At 41.3% G+C, this 15,944-nt stretch overlaps 4 protein-coding genes across 4 annotated transcripts; 2 read left to right on the top strand and 2 right to left on the bottom strand.

Annotated features, from left to right (window-relative positions):
• Positions 1-239: 239 nt before the first annotated feature.
• Positions 240-2,191, top strand: LOC124341949 (mitotic checkpoint protein BUB3-like). Its single transcript, XM_046794912.1, has 9 exons — positions 240-491; positions 594-741; positions 826-895; positions 963-1,044; positions 1,109-1,362; positions 1,490-1,610; positions 1,673-1,733; positions 1,804-1,974; positions 2,039-2,191. The coding sequence occupies exons 1-9, from the start codon at positions 442-444 to the stop codon at positions 2,066-2,068; spliced, it is 987 nt and encodes a 328-aa protein (XP_046650868.1). The 5' UTR covers positions 240-441; the 3' UTR covers positions 2,069-2,191.
• A 378-nt stretch (positions 2,192-2,569) lies between these two features.
• On the bottom strand, positions 2,570-12,331 carry LOC124342335 (chaoptin-like). The gene is made up of 7 exons (XM_046795303.1): positions 12,090-12,331; positions 8,685-9,329; positions 8,462-8,561; positions 7,173-7,343; positions 6,980-7,095; positions 6,754-6,900; positions 2,570-6,503 (listed from the first exon to the last, which is right to left on the bottom strand). Exons 2-7 carry the CDS (start codon positions 9,318-9,320, stop codon positions 2,868-2,870), a joined length of 4,806 nt encoding a protein of 1,601 aa, XP_046651259.1. The 5' UTR covers positions 9,321-9,329; positions 12,090-12,331; the 3' UTR covers positions 2,570-2,867.
• Positions 12,332-13,810: 1,479 nt separating this feature from the next.
• On the top strand, positions 13,811-15,008 carry LOC124342338 (MOB-like protein phocein). Its single transcript, XM_046795306.1, has 5 exons — positions 13,811-14,008; positions 14,071-14,234; positions 14,296-14,505; positions 14,576-14,687; positions 14,745-15,008. The coding sequence occupies exons 1-5, from the start codon at positions 13,952-13,954 to the stop codon at positions 14,883-14,885; spliced, it is 684 nt and encodes a 227-aa protein (XP_046651262.1). The 5' UTR covers positions 13,811-13,951; the 3' UTR covers positions 14,886-15,008.
• LOC124342340 (ribonuclease P protein subunit p25-like protein) lies at positions 14,814-15,919 on the bottom strand. The gene is made up of 3 exons (XM_046795307.1): positions 15,337-15,919; positions 15,165-15,281; positions 14,814-15,098 (listed from the first exon to the last, which is right to left on the bottom strand). The coding sequence occupies exons 1-3, from the start codon at positions 15,609-15,611 to the stop codon at positions 14,993-14,995; spliced, it is 498 nt and encodes a 165-aa protein (XP_046651263.1). The 5' UTR covers positions 15,612-15,919; the 3' UTR covers positions 14,814-14,992.
• Positions 15,920-15,944: the final 25 nt, after the last annotated feature.

The raw sequence follows: 15,944 nt of genomic DNA, 5'->3' as shown, positions 1-15,944 counted from the left end.
GTTGTTGCAATCTTTAAATTTCAAGAAAGTGCATGTCTATGCGACGTTTTTAACATTTTCAAAATTATAGCTACAGCAGCCCATGGCTACAGGTAAGCCGGTATAAGGTAACAGGTAAACTTGTAGGCTTTTAATAGCCTACCTGCTATATCTTTTAAGTATTTAACATCTCGCCAGTTTTAAATTTGGAGCTTAAAATTGGTTTTGAATCGAAATTCCAATTTATCTATATAAATATTCACGATTTCACGTAAATTCACGCAATTCATTAAAATTCGTTATATCTGGCATCGCTGTCTGTGGATCATCTATTTTTGTCTGTTGGGAATAAATCAAACATCTGCAGTTTAAAAAAATCGTAAAAGGGTATTGAATATTGTCTTTGCTAATAATTTTCAGTATCAATAAAAAAAAGAAACAGTGGTTTTGGAAGAAAAATTTATGATGGCAGATTCCTCTGAAATCAAACTTAAATCTACACCAGGAGATGGGTAAGAGCTACAAGAAATGTCATAGTCTGTTTTAGAAACAAAGCAGGCAACCATTGATTAACAAATTGTATAAAACTGCATCTCAAATTTGCATTTTTTAAGGATTTCGGCAGTTCGTTTCTGCCCTAATTCAACCCCGTATCTTTTAGTTTCTTCTTGGGATGGTTCTGTACGATTGTATGATTGTTTCACAAACAATCAAAGGTTACGTTACAATCATGACCGTGCTGTCCTTGATGCCTGCTTTCAGGTAAAGAAATATATGTCAACTTGAAATAAAACTTTTGTTTTTTCTGTTCATCAGCATGAATTAATTGCAACTAGTATTATATAGGATACCATACATTCTTTGAGTGGAGGCCTTGATGGTGTTTTGAAATTGTGTGACCTGAACAGTAATTCAGGTATGTTTGTATTTGTTTCAATCACTAACTAAGTTATTTTAATGTATGTTTTTTAATGTGTATGTAGAAAGCATTTTGGGTATTCATCAGGATTCAATCAGATGTGTTGAATATTCAACAGCTGTTAACCAAGTTTTTAGTGGAAGCTGGTAAGATTATGTCATTCAAAAATCATACCATTTACTAATAAATATTTCATACCATTATAAATAGGGATGCTTCCATCAAATCTTGGGATCCAAGATCAAAGGCATGTTTAGGCACACATATGCAAGGAGACAGTGTTTACACTATGGCTCTGAATGAAGAGAAATTGGTTGTAGGTACTGCTGGAAGAAGGACTTTAGTTTGGGATCTCAGAAACATGAGCACTGCTCTTCAAAAGAGGGAGTCAAGTCTGAAATATCAGACTAGGTGTATCAAATGCTTTCCTAGTAGACAGGGATTTGTTTTGAGCAGTATTGAAGGTAAAGAAGTGTTTTCACATGTTTAACATTTAAAATAATTTATATGCAAAAAAAATATTTAAATATGAAATGCTATTGTTATTGCAAGTCATTATTTATTTAAATTTTTTTTGCACACTTGGAATAGGTCGAGTAGCAGTAGAATACTTTGATCCTAGCCCAGAAGTGCAAAAGAAAAAATATGCTTTCAAGTGTCATCGGATCAAGGAAGGAGACATCGAGTGTTGTTACTCAGTTAATGCTATCAGGTTACTAAGCAAAAATTTAATATGATAGTGTAAATCTCTATTCTAGAACCATGTTTTTATAGCTTTCATTGTGGCTTCAACACTTTTGCAACTGGAGGATCTGATGGTCATGTTAACATTTGGGTAAGTTTTTTTTTTTATAAATTTGATTGTAAATCTTAACTGATCCAGCAACTACCAAACAATAATTTAGGATGGCTTCAACAAAAAGAGACTTTGTCAGTACCGTCGATATCCCACATCTATATCTTCACTCTCGTTTAGCTTTGATGGTTCTCTTCTGGCTATTGCTAGTTCTTACATGTATGAACAAGGAGAACCGTCATCTGCCGGGAGCCCAGAAGATGCTATTTACATACGCAAGGTTATTATTGATTTATTTTTAAATTCAAATAAGTATAACTAAATCTTGAAAATATCCTCTTTAGGTCCAAGAACACGAAGTTAAACCAAAATAGTTTGGCACGCAATACGTTTCCAAGTTTGGCTTGTTCAATAATACTATGATCATTATTTTTTTTTTACTGTAGGTCTGTAGTTGTCATTGTCGAATGAAAGATGACCGAATACATGGCTTTTTTTTAAATCTTTTAACACCTGATTCACAAGTCCTTTTGGCCAAAGTGTTCCTTTTTTCGATGCTGTTTTGCCTTTCGAAAATGAATCCGTGAAGGTACTTAAAAAAAAGGTAGAAATATTATCTGAAAAACGGTAGTGTTGGAACGATGGAATCGTTGGGAATCACACAAGTTGAATAGAAAAGTTTGTGGTGTAAAAGACTGGACAATTATGACAATTTTTAGCGGTTCACTCATTTTAATGCAGATAAAAAAAAACAAGAGTAACGTTCTTTAGGTAGATTGCAGTTCTCCAAGTCATTAGGAAGAAATATAATGTTTGTTACCTCGTCAAAACTAGAGATGTGACGCTTCTATGGCGAAATAAAGATTCAAATCGTCCTGAACGGATGCAGTGTATTTACAAGCATGAGCATAGATGTCAATTTTCAAAATGATTACAAACGATCACACAGCAGTTTCCTCTCTCATTCATGACGACGCACGAAGTAACAATTGCATGTACACATTTGTTAAGGACACTCAAATGAGCAACAAAATTCCCAACATCCACCTGTCTCCATCAACAAATTTAATGTAAAAATATTACAAAACGAATGTCAACACTCAAACATATTTTCATTCACTCACAGAGTTGTAATTGTTTTTGAAAAAATGATTCGCCAGGTTCTAGCATCAATCAAGTCTCCGATTCGGGTGGGAAAGTGACGTAATAAGGTGTCGGTGGATAAAAGCTGGAGCGACTGGCCAGACCTAGAGTCGAGCGCGGATGGTGCTGCGGCGGCGATCCGATTTTCCTGGGAATGGGCACGCTGTAGATGGAACTGCGCCCAGTAACACCACGGCTGCTCGACGGAGGGCAGGGCGGTAAAGGTAACGGCAACGAAGGTAGAGCCGGAATTCCGGTAAGAGACTGCAGGGACGGTGGACCGTGCAAGGCATGACCAGGATAGCCCGGCAAACAATGGCACAACATGGGATGCCCGCTACTAGGACCCACACAAGTACATTTATCATGCCTGATGGCCAAGGCTCCGGCCATGGGCCCACCACGATACGGCGCAGCCGATCGGAGTCGAACCAAACATATAATGATGATTAATAAAGCCACGAAAGCCACGACACCTCCCACAATTCCGATAATCACAGCGTCCATGTGATGCAATCCGGGATTGCCGGCAGCGCTTTCCGCCCGAGCATTGCCGCCGTATTTCAGCTCGGGATATCGACGATCTTTATTGACGATGTTGCTGCGCATGTTGGCATCGCTGCTGGTATGCAAATCTTCGTTCTCGCTGTACCAAATGATTTCCGGCTCGCCCTCTGTGAGATTAGTGGTGGCACTAGGCACCGGTGAAGAGTACGCCGGTGTAAATAGGGGGCGACTAGGTCTGGCCGCCACCACCACATCGATGGTATCTTTGAGAGTGTTTTCAGTCTCGGAAGATGGAACGACCACTTCACCACGACCGAGTCCGTCGCAGCTCAGATCTTCCTCGGCCATGTCAATTAGACGAATGCCCATGAGAGCCGACGGGCCGCTACACCGGACATCGGCCAATTCTTGCGACAAACTAAGAATCACCTCGTCTTTGAGATGTTGGTTGAGGTCGCTCTCGTCGTCGCTCTGGATGTCCTCATAGCCCAAGGTAACGACAAACACCTCCCCATCTGAAACTGTGGCCGGTAATAATTCTTGTGTACTCCGCGACACAGCAATGGGGGTAGTAGTACTACTACTACGCGGCCGTTGAGTCGGCGGAATTGTCGTCGTGTTCTTGATCTCTGCTGGTTCAATGTTGGAAAATTTGAACGCCACCAAGTCGTTGGCCTGCTGGTTGGTGGTGACTGGTGAGACGGTTTCGTTGCGTTGAACAGCTGGCCGGCCGAGGCTACTGCTGGCCGACACTCGAACCAGAATACTCGACGAATCGTCTAAAAGAGGCACTTGACGCGGCCTGCGTCGCGAACGGAATCCCTTCTGGGGCACGTGAGCCTTGAGCCATCGGCGGAAAGGCCGGGCGTTGCAGTCGCAGATGATGGGATTCTGGCGCAAGCCGCGCAGCTCCAGGAACTGGCGGTGATTATCGGCGGCGGCCAAGAATTGCGGGCTGAAAACCGGCAGCTTGGTGCCGGACAAATCCAGCGTCAGCTCAGTTGACATGGGCACCGGAAAGAGGAGCGAAGCGGGCAAACTGGTGACGGCCGTGTCGTGGAGAGCGAAGAGAATCTGAGGACTGGTCAATCCCGCTAGCGTGGCCGGTGAAATGGATCGCAAAACTCCGCGACCGTGAACGTAGATTTCACGAATTCTGGGCAGAAAAGCGGGAGCCAGTTGATCCTGCAGCGTCGGCTCAGTGATTTCAATGTTGACTCGCTCCAGCGTCGTGATGTGCTGCAGGATGTTGCGTGACTGGAGCGACTCGAGGCGCGGTAGGCCGTACAGTTTGAGATTGCGCAAATTGGGCAGGCTAGAAAATGCCTGGCTGTCGATCCTAGTGCAAGAGGCTAAATCGACCAGCTCGAGCGCTTCCAGCGACGACAAATGAGACAGATCGCCCTTGACAATTTGGCTGATGGGATTGCCCGACAGGATCAGTTTCTTGAGAAAGATCATCCGCGACCAGATGCTGTTGGGTAGACCCCCGGCGCTGCTGCCCACGATTTGGTTGTTGGAGAGGTCCAGCATCTCCAGCAAAGTGGGCCGCTGGAAAACAGTTTCGTTGAGGCTGTCCAGCTTGTTGGAGGAGAGATTCAGCCGACGCAGGAACGGAGTCTCCAGGACGGGTATCCGGGAAATGCCAGTGGCGGCCATGTTGAGATCCTTGACTTTCTTGGGCTCGCTGAGCACATTGTGAACGGACTCTTCCGTCAGCGGATTGAACGACAGGTCCAGCGTTTTGATGGTGACGAGAATGTTGGTGTCGGCCGGGATGACGCGCAGTCGATTGTTGGCCAAGTTGAGGTATTCCAGGTGGAAGAACTGCTTCTGCAGCGCATCTATGGGCACCTCTTCGAAGAAATTGTGTCCCAAATGGATGGACAGCAATCCGTGAAGTTTGGAGCGATCGAATATGCCCGACGGCAGAGAATTCAGCCGATTGTGTTCCAAGTTTAAATGGAGTCGAGTCAGACCGTGGAAGAGATTTTCGGGCAGCGATCGCAGTCGATTGTAACTCAGATTAATGGTCTGAAGTTGTGACGAATTCTGGAAAACTGTCGCACTCATCCTGTCCAGCAAATTGCGGCTGACGTCGATGGCTCGTAGCTTGACGGCTCTAGTGACCAGGCCAGCTGGTAGCACCTTGAGTTTGTTGCGCGACAGGTCTAGCGTTTTCAAAGTGGACGATTGCTGTTGGAATGCGTGCTCGTCAATCGAAACGATCTTGTTACGCGCCAGACTGACGTATTCCAATTTCGACCAATAGAAGAAATCTCGACTTGAAATGGCCGTTAGTTTGTTGATGGACAGATCGAGAACCTCGACCGGCATGGTGGCATTTGTCGTTCGCGAGAGACTCTTTGGCACGCTCTCCAGTTGGTTGTTGGCCAGCACAATTTTCCTGAGCTGCGGTAAATTGTCGAAGGCGTTGGTGCGAATTTCAGAAATTTGGTTGCGGCCGAGCTGGAGCAGTCGCAGCTGCGGCAGCTGACTGAAAGTGCGCGAGTCGATCAGCTGGATCAAATTGTCTTGCAGGTAGACGGCTCGCAGGTTGGCCAATCCGTCAAAGATGCCAACGGCCAGGGTGGCCAGGTTGTTGCTGCGCAAATCGATCTGGCGAAGTCGGTAGAGACCGCGGAAAATCCCACTGGGCACCAGATCGATCCCGTTGTGACTGACGTTGAGGGCGATGAGTTGCGTCATCTTGGAGAATTGGCCGCGCTTGAGCGACGTCAAATTGTTGTAGTCCAATTTCAAAGTTTGGACTTGGGGAAGGTCCAGCGCTTCGAGTTCGTTGATCCGGTTGCGACCGAGGTCCAGTTCTTGCAGAGACGACGCCAGACTGCGGAAAGTGCTGGCCTGTACGGCGGTGAGCTGGTTGCCACGCAACTCGAGGCGTCGCAGCGACTTAATCGGCAGGAAAGCCTCTTCCGGTAGTTCCCTAATGACGTTGTAAGAGAGCGACAGGTGCTGCAGTTCGGTGGTGAAACCGAAGAGCTGACCTGAAACGACGGCTATTCGGTTGAAGGAGAGCGACAGCCGGCGCAATTTCGTTACGTGGCGCAGGGCTGACTGAGGCACTGCCAGAATGCCGTTGTCGTCCAGGTAGAGGTCTTCCAGCTGTTCCAGTCCTCGGAAAGCATCGTCTTCCACCTGATAACAACAAAACAAGAATTTGAGACAAACTTTCTCGGGAGAAATTTCGTTGTTGACTAAGATATTAGCTTTATGTTTTAATCGCCCAACGATAAAAAAATACAAGAAAAATGTTTCTACTAAGGTAATTGCACAGTGAATTGAGGTTGATTGGTTTGAGCTATTTTTTTCCTTAGCTGTCCAATCACCCCTGGATTATTATTATATGATGTATGCTGTCATGTCTTATTAAGCATTTAGTTTTTACCTTGCGAAGCGTGTTAACACTAAACTGCAGGGTTTTCAGACGGCTCATTCGTGACAGAGTGCCATTGGGCAATTCGGCAATGTTGTTTCTAGAGACGTCCAAATACTCTAAACTTGGAAGTTCTCCTAACGCTCCGCTATCCAGGTTCTGATTTTAATTTTCAATCAAACAAAATTCGTTAATACATCTTGAATGGTGAAACATATATTTTTTTTAGATAGATTACCTGGATAAGATTGGCCGATAACGATAGCCTCTTGAGAGAGGGTAAGCCGGTCAATGACGTTGGAATGGAAGACAAGAAATTGTTACTTAAATCAACGTCTTGCAGCATTGATACATCTGTAATTCATACGACAAAAAGGGATAAAATACAAGTTATAAAAATAATCCAAGTTTTTCTTTGATTATGAATATACCTGAAAAGAGTCTTTCTGAAAGGCGAGATATTTTGTTGTAACTCAGATCCATTTTTTGAAGTTGCGACAGACCCTTCAAAGCGGTCATGTCGATATTGGCAATGACGTTGTGTGACATGTTCAACGAACGTAACGACGTTTGTTGAACAAACGCCTCATTTCCAATCGCACCTAAACGATAAAAAATAAAATTGTTTTCCCCATTACTTTTGCTCGAGAGACATATACTATAATGCATAAAAAACATTCGTTTAAAGCTTTGCACGTATAAGACTATCAGCCCAAAAAAGAAAATGCACGAAGTCTGCGCAACGGAATTCCGGGCTCTTCCCGGAAGCTTCGCTACTATATAATTTTGACAACACAGGCATTCCCGGTCTTTTTGGGTTTTGCTTCACTGTATGTGTAGTAATACTAGCATTTCTTTTTACTATATATTAACCTTAGATACAGCTGACCACGAAACGACTCCCTTCCGCGCGTCGCTTTCTCACATATTCGTGACAACCTTAGACTCCTGTATCCTATAGTGATATGCTTAAGCTGCAGTCTGAATGAGCGCTGCCCTTTGCCATGCCATGGCCTTTGATATTGTGCTGTCGCCCTAAAAAAGCCATTCTATTCACTATTTATATGGGATATCCTTGATTGTATCAGTAGTTGTTGTAGATCCAGGGCTAACCGGTGACCTGAATAAAATTGAGGGGATATTGTGTCTGTGAACTTATCGAAACTTCGAAAGACTTTTTTTTTATTATTCGCGTATGATAATTTGGTCTGACGTATTTTTCTCTCTCAGTGGGTCCTATTATTTTTAAGGGCAGAGAGTCGATCGTAAAACCACGTTTTCAAAATGATAGCCGTTACAAACAAAACTGGGTGGAATTCTTAAGGTTATTCACACGTATGCACCAGCTGTCGAATGTGAGGTCTATTATACGCCATGCCATCCGAATTCACGTTGCAGACAGAGGAATTCCGAACATGTTGATATGTCGAAAACACAAAACAGTTTGGACTGACATGATTATAGATATACGCGGTATTAAATGAACTAAATTTATCGGAGCAGAGACACGCGGATTATTGTTAAAACTTAAGTACCGTAAGCATCATTTTTAACCAATTCTGTTTTAAAAATTCATTTCTTCTTTTTTTTACAACTTTCAAACTCAAAGAGTTAGACGAATAACACCCAACGATAAATTAGTCTATGCCCAAAATAGTAATTCGTTCCATCCTTACAACTATGTAATTAAGGTGAGACAGAAAGTATATGGTGAAGTTACCAATATTGTTGTGTTCTAGATTCAAACGCTGCAAGGTTTTGACTTCCTTCAAGGTGCCGCTTGGAACACGCATCAGGCTGTTTCGTTCCAGTCGCAAATCCTATATAAATAGAATTTAATTGGAGTCAGTTTGTTTTTAAAACCAAAGTTGAATCAAATCAATCGAAAGTAAAAAACAAAAAACAGAAAAGTTCAATCGAAATAAAAACATTTGTAAGCAAACCTGGAGTTTATCGCATCCTTTAACAATGGAATCGTCCAGAGCTTTCAGATCGTTGTCACTGAGGTCTAGACGTTTCAGTTGCTTCAAATTGTGGAACTCGGTGGTAGAAAAGATGGGGTTGAGCTGATCGCCCAGCAAATTTTGACTTAGGTTGATCTCTTCCAGCGTGTCGCCAATCCCGTCCAGCAGCTTTTCCGTGATCAAGACCACGCCGTTTTGGGACAGGTCCAGTCGCTTGAGGGGCACATCGCTGGCCGTGAAAAGTTGGGCCGGGAAAGCCTGGTATCCCGTGAGTCGCTGTGAGAAGCCGTGAATGCGGTAACGGTAGGGAAGTACCGGAAAGTCACCGGGGAAGACCATTCGGTCACAATTGATGTGGGTCCCGTTGTCGGGACCGCTGGAACAAGTGCACGGTAGGTCTAGTCCGCGCTTGGCCTCCGTGCACGGCCTCTCGAATGGATTGTCACTGGTGTAGTCGTCATTATCGAGGTGTGGCAGGGCATCGCTGAAGGGATCCGTTGGCTTCAGAGTGTCGCAACTCATCATGGGAACCGAATCGAGTAAGATCCAAGTGAATAAGACCATAATAAACTGTAACATGTTGAGCGCGGAGCACAGCGGCGACATTTTCCCCATTTCTCGGACCTGTTTTCGACCAACAAAATAAAACCGGGAGGGAAAACAAGAATGTCGTTAAAACAAACGGTACATGTTTGAAGTGCAAGAGTTCAAAAGACAATGTCAACGAATTTTGTACATGTACATAGTCGGAGTTGATCGAATAAAAATACAATATGAGGCTCACATAATAATCATTTGCGCCTGAACGAAACGTAACTGGAACTTGAGAAAACGTAACTTTACAGCATCACGCTTCGATATCAGTTCTATATTTATGTTGAATACGTGATACGGCGTGCATTAGTCTATTCAAATTTTATATGTTAATTCCTTGTTCGATGACAAATTTTTATTGTGAGAATTGCAATGCTATTGCATTGTCGATTGTCATTGCATCGCACAATAATCAATGAATGTTATTTCCCTTGAATACAACCAAGAATTACAGCTCGAAATTAAATTTCTCGATGCGGAAAGGCCGGAAACTATAACTGCGACTTTATAGCAGATAGAGAACAAAGCTACCAATAGAGCGCATCCCATAACCGATGGGTTCTAGGAAATATTTGCAATTTTTTTGGTTTTGCTCTGAATTAAAGGGGAAAATGTTGTATGAATTTCAGGAACTGGTAAACTACGATCCCGTTACCAGAAGAAAAGATTGCTTGTATCCGTCAGTTTTTTTTAACCACAGTTTAGAGAAAAATTGGTGCAGATAAAAACAAGGATATAGGCAATAACGTACCGTATGGCAATTATATCTCTTTTCCCATTTATAACCTTCTAAAATATCAGCTATGTTTGTTTTACGTAATAGTTTAAGTTAAATTATTAATGCCCCTGAATGGCTTTTATAATGGACCCAACTTATTTGCAACTTGATTCGTTATACTCTCAGAGAATGCGTATTTAGATTAGCCGTAACAAGTGTTGGACAGAAGAGAAACTAGAGCGCAATTCGTTTCATCCGAATTGATCGGCGACTAAAACGAAGAAGAAAGGTCAGTACCGATTATACCAACAAATAAAACAGTCCGTCTGCTGTATAATATATTTCCCTTTCGAAATGCGGGAGATGAGATGCGGAGCCGGCAAAAGCCGCTGGCAGGGAAATCCACTTGTCGAAGTGGAAGCACGATTTAAACCATTAAAATTTTCAAGACAGGTTTTTCCCAAGAGGAAGCAATGAGTGGGTGGGAGAAGATGAGGAACCTAGGGCATGATGCATATATATACACGCTCGACGCGCAGGTATGTCGAATAACCGGCTGAGAGAGAGAAGAAGAACGAAGAAGAAGAAAAAGGCGTGGATAGAACCTGGTTGCTGCCGCAGGGAGGGTCATCGGCACCGCAAGGCCTCTCGCATATACACAGCCCAGTGCTCACGCACGTTTATATAGCCGAGCTGCGTTCCTCCACAGCAGCGAGTTGAGCATGCCCCGTGGGGAACTTTGCACTCGTCTGTTGCTTTTTTTCGTTCCAGCACGCAACTTGGCTGTGTCTGAGAAATGGTTAGACCCTTACGTATACAACAGCAGAAAGAGATCTTGGAAGAAAGATATAGAAGAAACATTCTTACAATCATCCGAGTTTACAGTCACAACCACAATCGACAAACGTGAATGCACCACAAAAGAAAAAAAATGAATGCATAGCTTTTATTTTACTGTTTCTTATAGCTGTTGCATTGTCTTGTATCAACGAAAAATTCAAACGGATTTTTGGGAACAGTCATCCATCAAGTTAACAACGCTGCCGAAAAAGTGTTTCTTCTTATCCGTATAAACAAAAAAATAAGCAAAAGTAAATGTCACATTTTTTGTCTTTCATTTCCGCTTATGGAGTTGTCAATGAAACCTTCTTCCGTTTAATAAATCCTGTATAAATTAAATACGATGCAGTATAGGATTAAAGCCTTTGGATTTTTTGGTGTGATTTATTTAAAAGTCGGGGAACTGAAATGTCTAAAGGGATTACTTTAGGCTACGAAAACATTAAATGATAAAGCCGATTAAATAAACAGCTGCACACCTTTACTTAAATGGCGTGGCGTTATAACAGCGAGGTATAATTAACATTAATGTACCTCTAAATTGTCTACATTACAATTACTTTTGCCTTCCATATGGGCAGTAAAATAGTGTCAACCACGTCATGTTGTAGGGATGCAGGAAAAGCTTAATTTAAGTTCACGCGAATTGTAAGAGTCAACATCGTGCGCCATCAGTCTAACATATAAATGGGCAGATGCATTTACTTGCCGATCTCACTTATTCTTTGCTGGTAAAAATCATTCTTTGTCCAATAACGTTGGAATTGTTTTCTACTAATTTTTCACTAATACGCCTTAACATTCTCTCAATGAAATAGGAAGGATAGCAATTTTCTTCGGTTTCACATTAAAACCATCCAGCGCTCTATTGTCTGGAAATGGTTGGCTAGAGATAAATGAGCGGAAATTTTCCACGCGCCGGTTCGTTCGATAATGCCTGGGAAAAGTGAGTTCAGTAGCCTCGTTATAACAGCGCTGAACGTGAACGAAAATCATATTTATATATACTGCGCGCGTTGCTCTTGCCTGAGCTGCGAGGGAATATACGTCCACCACCATTTCCGGTCCCACTTATAATGTACCTTTTTTTTTCTTTTGGGAAGAGACACACTTGTGCTCTCACAGTGAGCATCGGGCGTTTTTCTTTCTTCTCTATCTTGAACATTCAATAAACACAATCGACTGGTATACAGTACACTTAAACTCGTTAATAAATTGAAGACAATTTTTACCTGATGCAAATTTCTTTTAATCCTTTTTTGTCTATGTTGAATTCTTGCAGCCAATCTACATTACTCGGTAAATTTCCGTATTTCGAGAGAAATAAAAACACACCAAGAATGAGTGTATAGATTGTACGGCAATATGAAGAAGAAGAACCGAGGCGAGCACCCACAACACAGAGGTATTCGTTGTTCAGAACTAACTGGTAAGGCTGCCAGCTGAAGACTACCGACTCCTCCGCCAGACCAGGTATAGCAGTAAATTCACCTGAGGCAAAGTGGTCAAACCCAATCCCAAGTCAACGTTCCCCTCCACTTTTGTTATACTCATTCCTCCGCTTCGTTCTTTTTGAGCCTTTTTGGTTTTTTACCTCTGGGGCGATCCGTTAGGAAGCTCAAAGAAGGTAGAAGAACCTCATGAAAAAGAAGAAAGGAAAGAAGAAGAAGAAGAAAAAAGAGACAAAACACGACGGAATATATAGCGGAGGAGGCGGAGGCCAGCAGCAACTAGCTTTCATTCATTTTTAGGGTCCAGCAATTTGCATTTTCACCAGCCTCTTCTCAATCGTTGACCTCTATTACTCTTCCGGAGCCCACTAAACTTTTTTTTTTCAGCCTGTCTGTGCGGTGGTAAATCGTAATTGCAAAATTGCCAACTATTATACCCATAGTTGGTATTTTTCTCTATATAACAGTTAATTCGAAACGGATAAAAAAACAAACATGCGATGGATAGCTAAAAACAAGTTTGTGAAGTCAACCTTCGAGCACGAATTCTTTTAAATGCTGAGGAAGTTTACGACACTTTGACCAGTTCTTTTTTTATTGCGTCAGTGCATGAAAGCGTGACAGCAGCAGCGACATTGTAAGTACCGTGAACTGAACTTATCAAAGCAGTGAGAACTTGTACACAGCACACAATCCAGCAGAACCCTGCGCTCAGATGAGCGAGTAGTGCGGAATGATGCACTCGATGGGAAAAAATCCAAATAGAAAAGTGGTTATCAAAACCAAATCCGCGTACCCCCAATGTGAAATCACAGCAAGCAAGTGCAGTGCAGAGTAAATAAAACCCAAAAAAAGTAAAGAATGAATGATTCATGTAACGGATGAGACTGCTGACTATACGGAATTTTTTCCGTTAGTCGTATCGAATTGAACAAAAAGGCAATCTAGGTCACAGCAGTTCTTTTCGTGCACATCATTTCGAGGGGGGCTTCCACCGCTTCCATTCTCGGAACTGAAAAGGGTGTACACCGATTTTGATTTTTCTTCAATTTTTTTTTTACCATCTGGAGAAATATCACTACTCACGGAGTTTTATGGAAACTAACAAAATTATTGGTTTCCTCGATTCAATACTTAAATCTTTTCACATGCAACAGCGTAAAATTATATTGTTTAAACGACAATAAGACTAGGAACTTACAGGTCACCAACAATGAAACCTGTTGGAGAAATTAAGTTACATTTACGTGTGCAACGATTACAGATTTTAAGTCGGATTAGCGAGTAATAAATCTATCGTGTTGGTTAGTATACGTTCTCTTTTATTAACAGAAGCTTATGGTATAGATCTACTCGACACTAAAGCCAGTAACGTAATATCAAAATTGCACATCTAATTGATCTTCAGGTTTTACATTGCGTTTCCGTTTTACATGGCGAGTTGAAGGGTGCATAAAGCATAAAGTGTCAGAAAGCGCCTACTAGCGCCATCTCTACAGTGTGTAGTCAGTCCCCCTCAAAGCTCATCAGTGGGAGACCATGTTGGAAAGGGAGGTTGATGACGTAGTTGTGTGAAAGAAAGGAGGCGCCCTGTGTTGTTGTGTACATTCAATCTCAATCAAAAGCGTCTAATTAAGTGTAAAATGGCGGATGTAGAATGCCGAACGGAAAGGAGAAATCGACCTGGAACAAAAACAATTGTTTGTATTTTTATAATGATCTTGGTATCAAGATTAACTTTACCAAAGATTTGCATGTTCAGGAGTATTACCGCTGGCCCGAGGAAATGTTCGAAGAAATGGATAGTACGTTAGCGGTGCAGCAGTATATTCAACAACTCATTCGTAAAGATTTCACTGCCATAGATGAAATTCTAAAAGCCCCAGATTCTCAAGATGAAGGTGTATGGAAATATGAACATCTGAGGTGAGTAATAACGATGTGTGTGCTATTGAAAGGGAATTATATTTTTCTCCTTCTGCTGCAGACAATTTTGCATGGAACTGAATGGTATAGCAGTAAAGCTGCAAAATGAGTGTCACCCTGAATCTTGTACACAAATGACAGCAACAGATCAATGGATATTTTTGTGTGCTGCACATAAAACTCCGAAAGAATGTCCTGCTATTGATTATACCAGACATACCTTAGATGGTGCTGCTTGTCTTTTAAACAGTAATAAGTATTTTCCAAGTCGGTAAGTTTAACTAAAATAGCAGCGTGTATTATGTTTTACTTTATTAACCGACTTCAATTTATATTTTTAGCATAAGTATTAAAGAATCTTCTGTGGCCAAGCTAGGATCGGTGTGTCGGCGAGTTTATAGAATATTTTCGCATGCCTATTTTCATCATAGGAATCTCTTCGATGAATTTGAGGTAAGTTTTTGTCATTTATTTCAGTAAGATGTTACTAATTTTATTGTATAATTCTAGAATGAAACTTTCCTTTGTCGCCGCTTTACGGAATTTGTTACCAAGTACAACTTAATGTCTAAAGAAATATTGATTGTACCAATTTTTGAAGAAACTGAAACTGGCAATTTTATTGGCCATTCTGCTGAGTCAGAGGCATAATCAGTCATTTATTACAACTTTAATGTGTGCTTGATGTTATTGCAGTTTAACAACTTTGTTCATCCCCTCTAGGAACACTCATCATATTTCATGTCTTCAATACATTTTCATTTGGTTCCAAAATTGTGGTAATTTTTGTTTCTTGCCCTTGATTTTTTCTTCATCTTTCCAGGAGCCTCAGTGGTTTTAACATCAACTTGAGAAGACTGGTACCTGTCCAATAGAAGAAATAAACAACTTAATATCAATTTCTTTAAAGTATTGTTGTATGAATAATACCCAGGTTCATTGGAATCCAATGGCTCAATTGACAACAAAATGTGTATTAAAGGAATACTCCGAACAACTCTAAGGGAATCAAGTTCATCACTCTTAGGATTCCAATATTCCTCACATCTAGAGAAGAGTGTTAGTTAAAATCAAATTAAAGATTACTTTGTATTTTTTGTACTTGTGATATGAGATTTTAGATATTTGATGTAAGTTTTGAATTTTTCTTTTCATGATTTCAACACAACTTATTGTTTTTCCAATTGCTGCCCCAGTTCCAGACCACACTTGAGTTTTATTATCTTCCATAGATTTTAAGGCAAATTCAATAAGGTTTGTCATTTTACTGCCTGGTCTCACTTTCATCCAAGTCACATTGGGGGGTAAACATTTAAAAGGCAAGTCACTCAACTCAATCTCAGGATCAGCGTTCGTTCCTTTAACATAATTTTCCATGACTAAGGTTTAATTAAACCACCGAAAGCTTTCTATTCCGAACTTGATTCTTAATTTCACGAAAAGACTTCTGTAATTTCCATTTTACGAATGAACTCGTAAACTCGCTACATACCATCACTACTGCAAATTAAGGACATAACACTTCGACTGGGTGAAATATGTCAACTTTCAAATTTTTTATAATTTTTGAAAAAGAATTACAGAATAACTTTAAAATTTAATCTTAATTTAAAATTTGTTTTTCACGGAGTTTTGGGAGTTAAAATTGCTTTAAAAGTTTGCTGAACAACTGGACAGGTAAGAACGACATCTTACAACAGATTTTTTTTC

This window comes from Daphnia pulicaria, chromosome 6 (assembly GCF_021234035.1).
Source record: "Daphnia pulicaria isolate SC F1-1A chromosome 6, SC_F0-13Bv2, whole genome shotgun sequence".
Taxonomy (NCBI): domain Eukaryota; kingdom Metazoa; phylum Arthropoda; class Branchiopoda; order Diplostraca; family Daphniidae; genus Daphnia; species Daphnia pulicaria.
Note: the sequence above shows the minus strand (reverse complement) of the source record. Positions and strands in the feature narration are given on the sequence as shown.

Coding starts and splice junctions, on each gene's coding strand:
- LOC124341949 (XM_046794912.1), top strand. CDS start 442: ATGATGGCAGATTCCTCTGAAATCAAACTTAAATCTACACCAGGAGAT. Junction 492..593: donor AAATCTACACCAGGAGATGG/GTAAGAGCTACA, acceptor GCATTTTTTAAG/GATTTCGGCAGTTCGTTTCT. Junction 1,045..1,108: donor CAAGTTTTTAGTGGAAGCTG/GTAAGATTATGT, acceptor CATTATAAATAG/GGATGCTTCCATCAAATCTT.
- LOC124342335 (XM_046795303.1), bottom strand. CDS start 9,320: ATGGGGAAAATGTCGCCGCTGTGCTCCGCGCTCAACATGTTACAGTTT. Junction 7,344..8,461: donor TCTAGAACACAACAATATTG/GTAACTTCACCA, acceptor TTTATCGTTTAG/GTGCGATTGGAAATGAGGCG. Junction 6,901..6,979: donor TATCGGCCAATCTTATCCAG/GTAATCTATCTA, acceptor AATTAAAATCAG/AACCTGGATAGCGGAGCGTT.
- LOC124342338 (XM_046795306.1), top strand. CDS start 13,952: ATGGCGGATGTAGAATGCCGAACGGAAAGGAGAAATCGACCTGGAACA. Junction 14,235..14,295: donor TGGAAATATGAACATCTGAG/GTGAGTAATAAC, acceptor CTTCTGCTGCAG/ACAATTTTGCATGGAACTGA. Junction 14,506..14,575: donor AATAAGTATTTTCCAAGTCG/GTAAGTTTAACT, acceptor TTATATTTTTAG/CATAAGTATTAAAGAATCTT.
- LOC124342340 (XM_046795307.1), bottom strand. CDS start 15,611: ATGGAAAATTATGTTAAAGGAACGAACGCTGATCCTGAGATTGAGTTG. Junction 15,282..15,336: donor TCTAAAATCTCATATCACAA/GTACAAAAAATA, acceptor ACTCTTCTCTAG/ATGTGAGGAATATTGGAATC. Junction 15,099..15,164: donor TTGGATTCCAATGAACCTGG/GTATTATTCATA, acceptor TCTATTGGACAG/GTACCAGTCTTCTCAAGTTG.